The 7,917-nt window shown below is 39.9% G+C and overlaps 1 protein-coding gene and 1 pseudogene across 1 annotated transcript in view; one reads left to right on the forward strand and one right to left on the reverse strand.

Moving 5' to 3' along the window:
• The window catches only part of LOC111976291 (alkaline phosphatase-like), an 11,280-nt pseudogene extending 7,095 nt beyond the window's left edge, over positions 1–4,185 (reverse strand).
• Positions 4,186–6,239: 2,054 nt separating this feature from the next.
• The window catches only part of LOC111967779 (endothelin-converting enzyme 1-like), a 57,268-nt gene continuing 55,590 nt past the window's right edge, over positions 6,240–7,917 (forward strand). Inside the window, 1 exon segment of the mRNA XM_023993130.2 lies at positions 6,240–6,427. Within this exon segment, the coding sequence (XP_023848898.1) occupies positions 6,422–6,427 (6 nt within the window). The 5' untranslated portion in view covers positions 6,240–6,421.

Here is a 7,917-nt window from a genome sequence, read left to right on the forward strand (position 1 = left end):
AAAAATATTACATCTGTATGCTGCACATAAGCTCATAGAGTTAAGACTTCACTTCATCATACAGTATGGCACATACTCATGGAATGAAAAAGACTCCTGTAATCATGGCTTACCATCACCAAGGAAGAGGATGAGGTTCTTTGCAGTGTTTTGATTGAGCTTCTGAAGTGTGAGGGCATTCTTCAAAGTACGCTGGGCCCATGTGTTCCAGAACAGGGGATCTTTCTCTTGGTCTGCAACACGGAGGTAGGGTTTTAGTTTTAAATGAGGAGGGAAAGAGGCCAGCAGAAGTGATCTGTAACACCTGCGAAAGTACTGGGACAAGTGGGACGGAATATGCCCCAATTAAATGGAAAACACGTTGAGGTTTATCCAGGGAAGCATTCTTTGATGGACAAAAACTTGATTAACACAGAAAAGATGCGTTGTCCATTATTTCCAAGGTAATGTACAGAACATTGGCATTAATCACTTCCTTATTCACTTGTATTTCATAACCTAGTTATAACTTTTCTAATTAATGTTTTACTGCCAGACAATGTCAAAGTTCCTTTGTGAGTAACTTATTTCTTTACTGGTTATAAGTCTCAGCATGACAAATAATATGAACAAGTATGGACGATAATATCAGGGACCAACAGGATGACCATAAGCACATACACATGTACTGTATTCATAATGACATGTTCTGTAGGRTCGGCCACTGCCAACCATATGACCTTGGACATCTCCAGCATGTAAGCTTTTTATTTCTGAAATTACGTTGCCTACTATACACCAGCACATACATTAATGATGTTACGATAAGAAGGAACCTAATCTTATAACTGTTTAGGGACAAATATTACACATCTGGAATTCATTTTGAATCCATTTTGTGAACCTCTCCTGATTTGTACATAATCTTTCAGGAGCTAAATGATTCTGGTCATTTTGTAGAGAGAACAGAGAAAATGGAGGTTCACTAGCCATCGTATTGTTAATGCAGTGTGAATTATGTTCAGTGGGKTCAATAGACTGACAGTTATAACTCTAACAAGCCGTGTTATTCTAAACAGGATGCCATAAACAACAGAGAAGTGGAACTTCATATATGAGAGCAGTTGAAGACTTCTGCATGTGTCACATCTCCAATAAATCAAAGCCCAATTTAGTTTCTACCCTTCTTCCTGAAGTGTGCACTCATTCACTCCTCCTCATTATAGGAAGCATTGGAGTGGTGTCAGCATGTGCTAAAGAGATCATTCACTACATTTCCTAAACCTGCCTCCCTTTCCTTCAAATATATGAACAGGAGTGAACAAGTGCACACTTCAGCGAGAAGAGAACGAAATAGATCTGTGTTTAGTATGTGTCCTCTAGCTCTTCCTGGTGGATTTCAGTTCAAACAGCTGGATGCTGTTAAGAGACATTACATTTATTGACAGGTGTGTGTATTACCAGGAAACTGTGGCTTCCCCAGGCCTCCCAGGCCAGGCAGGAGCAGATGAGCAGGATTGTCACCTTCATGCTGCTTTCGCTCTATCGCTGTAGTGTTATCACATACCACGTCCCAAACTAGAGGGAGTCTGTAAAATAAGGAGAAATCAGTGTTTATGAAAGTTGACGATGAGTTTGATTTAAAGTGCAGCAAAGGATGTGGAAAGTAGGTAGGTTTCAACTTAGACATTCACAGTGAACAGAAGTAGTGGTTTTGTTGTAGTGTAGTCCTAACACGGCCCCATGGGCACTGAGCAGCCAGACTTCATCTATTATTWCACCCCCCACCCCTGTCCCTCCACTTTTCCTCCGCCGTCCCACCCCTGTCACTCCCCTGACCCACCCCTGTCCCACCTCTGTCTCTCCCCTGTGCTGTGGTCAAGGTCGCTTTAATGGGATTGTGGGCCGTAGTACAGAGATTTAACGGCCATAACAAAGCCAATATAAATGTTTTTTAAACAAGGTTTACAGTTTTCTAAAGAAGAGAGTTTGGCAAATGTATTGTTACACATGTGCTTGAAATAAAATGGTATTTCATAACGTCTTGAAACTGTGTGCAAATGAGCCTTGTTACTTTATGCTATTAAAACAGACAACGCAAGTCCTACAGCATTAGTATACAATATGCTGTAGTTGAGCTCACATAAAGCTGCTAGGCTGGTCTCTGAGGAGAGGAGAGGTTTTACCGTGCCACAGATGCAGGCCTAGGCCTATCCTCTAAGTAAAGCTCAGAAGTGGCCGGGCCCACCAATCAGCAGCAGACTAGCCAGCCTGCAGGTGAACAAGCAGAGCAGTCCCAGGATGGGCACCAGGAGAATGCCAGAGAAAAGGAGGGGTGTCAAGGAGAAAAGCATCCCGGTTGGAATACCAATCTGTATCAAAGACAGAGGCAGATGTTTCCTGTTTCACCTGCCAGCTCTGTAGCTGACCACTAAGAGATGAAAACTGGGTCCCTGTACAGGGTTCGATCTGTTTGAATGGAGCTGGGATTAGGTTTAATAATGTTCGTGAGGTCAGGGTTTTGGATCATAATTAGAGTGTGTGACTTTATTTCTTTGCTTTCCTTCTCTTTTTTTTTGCTCTGGGCTTAGTGACACAGGCTCCTCCATTCTGGGAAAACACTGACCTCAGACACATTCCCCCAAACAGATTACCTTGGCCCATCCAAAATGTAATGGGAGGAGAAGGAATCAATCCAGCTCAATCAATGTTGTGGTCCAACTGGCCTGTTTGAATCTTTTACTTTCAAGAACTCTGGGTTTTGGCTTTATCCTAGGGTATGCTGTACACATGATATCTATGGTGATATTTTTTATGTTTAAATGTTTCTAGCACTGGCATTCTTTCCCCTCCAAACAACCATTGCCTTGTTGAGGAGCTGATAAGATTGAATGCCTGTTGTGCTTATAAAGGCTCCATAAGACCATACTACTAAGAGTTTTTAATTCTGTCATGAGATAAGGCACATTTTTCTATTTAACTACAATGACAGCCTAGGAACAGTGGGTTGTTCAGGGGCAGAACGACAGATTTTTACCTTGTCAGCTCGGGCATTCGATCTAGCAACCTTTCGGTTACTGGCCCAATGCTCTAACCACTAGGCTACCTGCCGCCCCTACAGGAAAWATTTTAAGTGCTCAATTGTAGATGAGATATCATCCTCTCCTTAGCATAGGGTAAACATTACACCCTATTAATGCCAACTCAATCACAAATCAACTTGAAAGATTATCCATGTGCTTTACATCACTGGTACAATGGCCATGTCTAGGGAGCAAYGACTGACAAGAAGAAAACCTGAAAAGAACAAAGGCTTGCCATATGTTCTATTTTTTTCTGTTTACCTGTAAAAGGTGAGCGTGTCCAACCAATTTAGGTATTGTGCATCACAGTGTATACATTAATTGTCAGCCAAATTGAGTAAATTGCAGAATGCTCTATCCAAATGTATTKATAAAACAAATATTTCAATCATTCGGTCTGTCTGTCAGTGTATTCTCCACATTTTCAGCTATATTGGTACCTTCTGACAATTATTTTCTGGAGAACTATTGTGTTGTGAATTCTGACATTAATATTACTATAGCTGAGCACTCACTGCTAGTTGACATTTTTATAATCAAAATGAACATCCAACAGCATAGGATATCAACCAAAATTAATGAAACTGGCTATAGGCCTAGCTATGTGATTTAGTGTAGTATTGGTTTAATAAAAAAACTTCATCCTTATGGAGGGTACTGCTATTGTTGTATTGATGCTCAATCACGTGTTGGAAAGTTGGGAAGATTGCGAGTTCTACCTACAAGAATCTGCAATCACAAAAACTTCTACCACAGCTACACTTATAGGGTAATATTACTTTAAAGAGATGGAAAGCGATAAGTAATACGCATGTGGTGCTAGTGGCATGTTTAATTGCACCGATTTTCCTGACAATGCAGCCAATTGCAAGGAGATTTTATGTTGATATTTTCTAAATAGCCTGCACACGATAAACCATTGATATTCCAAAAATAGACAATTAATACAAAGAGTTAAAGGAATACACTTACTTCGGGTTCTATTTAAGCTTCTTTAGCAAAACACTTATGTCTGTGTCATCCTGTCGCACTTTTATACGYCTATGCACCAGCTCTGTTTTGAGGGCTGAGAATAGCGGTTGATATCCCACCACGATGGCGAGAAACCACCCAATAAATAATGGCATCATAACATGAAGAGCTGGATCGTGAGTGCCGCCTGTTGACCAGTTTCACTGTTGCATTTAGACTACTCAAAATATTTAATTCAAACCTTAAATCAGTCGAGTTCATTGTCAGCATGTGAAATACTAAACTGAAACATATTGGCCTACATACTTAATATATAGGTTTATAAGTAGCTTATCATTGTCATTACTTTATAGCCTCGTTTATAAATGTGTAAGAATACAGTTGCTTGCCAAATTTAATGCACAATTTTGACCTTTACTATTATTAGTATATTGCTATTTATTAACCTCGATTGCCTAATGCCGCGTTCATGTGCCAGTCGGAACTAGGAAACTCGGAAACTTCCGACTTGCTAACTGGTTGAATGCAGCACATGTATAGGCTCCTACAACCAGTTAACAAGTCAGAAGTTTTCTAGTTCCGACTAGCACGCGAACGCGGCATAATGCACCAATTTACCCTGAGTGATTTTTGTTCATAATTTTGTATCCTTTAGATGTCACTAGAGACCAGTGACTATTCACACAATGTTATATTGGCTATCTCTCATACAGGAAAGCTACACTATCTGCCCTTTCTCTCCAAGCATCCCACACACAAATGCACAGTGTGAACAGGCAAACAATTACACTACTGGGATTATCTGTCCGCTGCCATCAATGTGTCAATTGAGAGGGAATAGACATAGCAGGACTTGAATTTTCGTTGTGAGGGAGGGAGGCTACAACATTTTAGAGTATTTGTCATGGTCTTTGCTCATGTGAAAAATATACATATCTTCTGTTTAAGTAGCAATGAATTGCTTGGATAAAATTATTTACTGAACTGAATAATAGAAGGCCTATTTAGTATAGGTTAAAACACCATCGGTGTCACGTTCTGACCATAGTTCTTTTGTGTTTTCGTTGTTTTAGTGTTGGTCAGGACGTGAGCTGAGTGGGCATTCTATGTTGTGTGTCTAGTTTTCCTTGTCTATGTTTGGCCTGATATGGTTCTCAATCAGAGCAGGTGTTAGTCATTGTCTCTGATTGGGAACCATATTTAGGTAGCCTGTTGTGTGTGGGTTGTGGTGGTTTGTTTTCTGTCTTTGTGTCTGCACCAGATAGGACTGTTTCGGTTTTCACGTTTTGTTGTTTTGTATTTTGTAGTGTTCACGTTTATGGTCTTTATTAAACATGATGAACATTGGCTACGCTGCGCTTTGGTCCTCTCCTTCGTCCACAGAAGAAAACCGTTACAATCGGAGTCCCTCTGCTATTCCTATTCCTTTTTGTTTTATTCCTTTTTTTTTAAAGCAAAAAGACAATACTATTATAGTAATGATAAAATACAAAGACTGGACCAGCCAGAGCCAAGAATTTGTTACTTTCTACATTACCATTAGGACTAGTAGCATGGCACATGAGGCCAATTTTCACATATTTCCTGTGGACCTCGTGAAAATGAGGGCATTATAATCCCGCTGATCCTATTAGGCACTCGATTTCTTTAGAAGCTTTTTGCAGTTTTCTTTTCTTTAATCTCCACACCTTAAGTGATTGCTCTGCATGTTAAGACTGTAAAGAAACGCCCAGTCAACAATACATGTTCCTTAATCCTTAAATGCTGTAATCCTTGACAATTGTTTATGTATTATATAAACACATTGAAATTATTTTCAGCTAAACCACCCCTCACCCTAKAATTATTGCCTTAGATCAATTATATATCTCCTTTATGAATAGTTTATTTGCAAATCCATGCCAATTGCATAAACCAAAACAGGTAGCAGTTAGAACCTAAGTAGGGCAAATATAACAATGTGTACCTGGCTGTACCTACATAGTCTAGGCAAGCATGTAYTTTAAATACATAGGCCTACTGTTGTGGATACTTAGTAAAGTGCAACCATTTTTTTCCTCAGAACTTTTTGTACATTAATTGCACCACAAAGTGTGGAATTTTCTAAGAAAGGGTAATAAAAATGTTTTATTAAGACCCACCCATTTCTCAAATCCTATTGGTTAGAATAATAGTGAACCGTCCCTTCTCATTTTGCTGTTGGTTGGACATGTTATTTCAGGGTCAGCATGGAAACTCAATATTTACGTGGTACTTTCGCGTTATATGTTCGCACTATATGACCGAAAATACAGTTCGTCACTCATTTGTTGCGTCTGGCACACSAACAGCTGTCCGCTGAAGGTACCTGAGAGGAACGTATAGAGTAGACGGAGTGAGCTGAAATAATGGTGGTAAGAACCTGTTCCATATCAAATGTATCTTAATTACAAACCTTATGTTTATGAACTGAATTTATTGGCTGTCGTTGCTGTAAACCTACATTTGGAACATCAACGTGTGATTACGCGGTGCGCAAAACATTGTGTGCAATTACGATTTCTATTAACGTTTGCGACCATGACATGAGGTAATATCTTTAGCATAATTCCCGGGGCAACTGGTTTCTGCATTACCAAAACTAGTAATTCTCTGCATTTTAGGCCTACTCCCTGACTTAATAATTGTTGCCTTATTATGATCATGTGGGCAGATAAGCCTTTTATGTCTTGAACACACTCTTTCATTGTATTTTTTTAATATATAGGCTAATGTTAAATCCATAGTTGGTTTGTTACTAGCTGACTGAACTMAACTCTACGATTAATGATGGAGTTGAGGAGTGACTAGTGTAGGCGGACTGGAGTTCTGAAGTCACATAAAATAAAACTACAGATTTCAGCGCCCCAAGAAACGCTGCATTTACACAATACTATGTCATGTGTAWATGCGGGCTATTCTTTTGGTGCTGAAATCCATCGTTTTTTATTAAAAAATATAAAWAATAATGTGAAGTCTGAGCTCCAATCTACCATTGGAATCTGCTGAGGGGGGGACTGCTCATAATAATGGCTGGAACAGATCAAATGGAATGGCATCAAACCATGTGTTTGATGTATTTGATACCATTCCACTTATTCCACTCCAGCCATTACCACAAGCCCGTCCTCATCAATTAAGGTGCCACCAACCTCCTGTGCAGTTCACCCACACTGGTCGCCACCCAACACCATGGTAAATCGTGGAGTTGAGTTTATTCGGCTAGTTTGTACTTGTCACCATCCTTGTTTGTATAGTGGTTATTCATTAMCTAGGGCCCAGGGGTAAGCATGAGAGTTTCTTGGCAGTAAACATAGGCCTACATGCAGCAACAGACACAGGTTATCTACCTGAGCTGTAATGTCCAGGTGTAAACAAGCTTCCATATGCCACTCCTTAAAGAGCGACTGCACCACAGATGGATGTATAAATGTGAAGCAGCCGGTTGGCGTTTCCACTCACTACCAGATATGGTGATAAGAAGCTCAGCGAGATGGATTTTGGCCAACATTCTGCACATTTTCTCTTAGATGAAACACTTGATCTGCATACAGTTTTCTGTTTCCAAAAGTAGAATCTGTAACAAACAGAGTGGATTTCATTTTGACTTTACCCTTTGACAAAGTTTGACAAAAAACTGTGTTGTTTAGAAGAAGTGCAAGGGCAGATTAAGTTATTGCACATGCGCACTTCCCAGAGTAGCCGTTCCCAGACATAAATATGCAAATACATGCTAGACGTGCCAATAGGATCTCACTATCTCATGCTTGGTTCTGCCTACTATGAATAATTTGCTCCCATTGGAAACGAGGCGCTGGTCTATCTTGGGTTAGCTGTAAAAATCTTTGACAGCACTTCTATGGTA

This window comes from Salvelinus sp. IW2-2015, linkage group LG1 (genome assembly GCF_002910315.2).
Source record: "Salvelinus sp. IW2-2015 linkage group LG1, ASM291031v2, whole genome shotgun sequence".
Lineage (NCBI taxonomy): Eukaryota > Metazoa > Chordata > Actinopteri > Salmoniformes > Salmonidae > Salvelinus > Salvelinus sp. IW2-2015.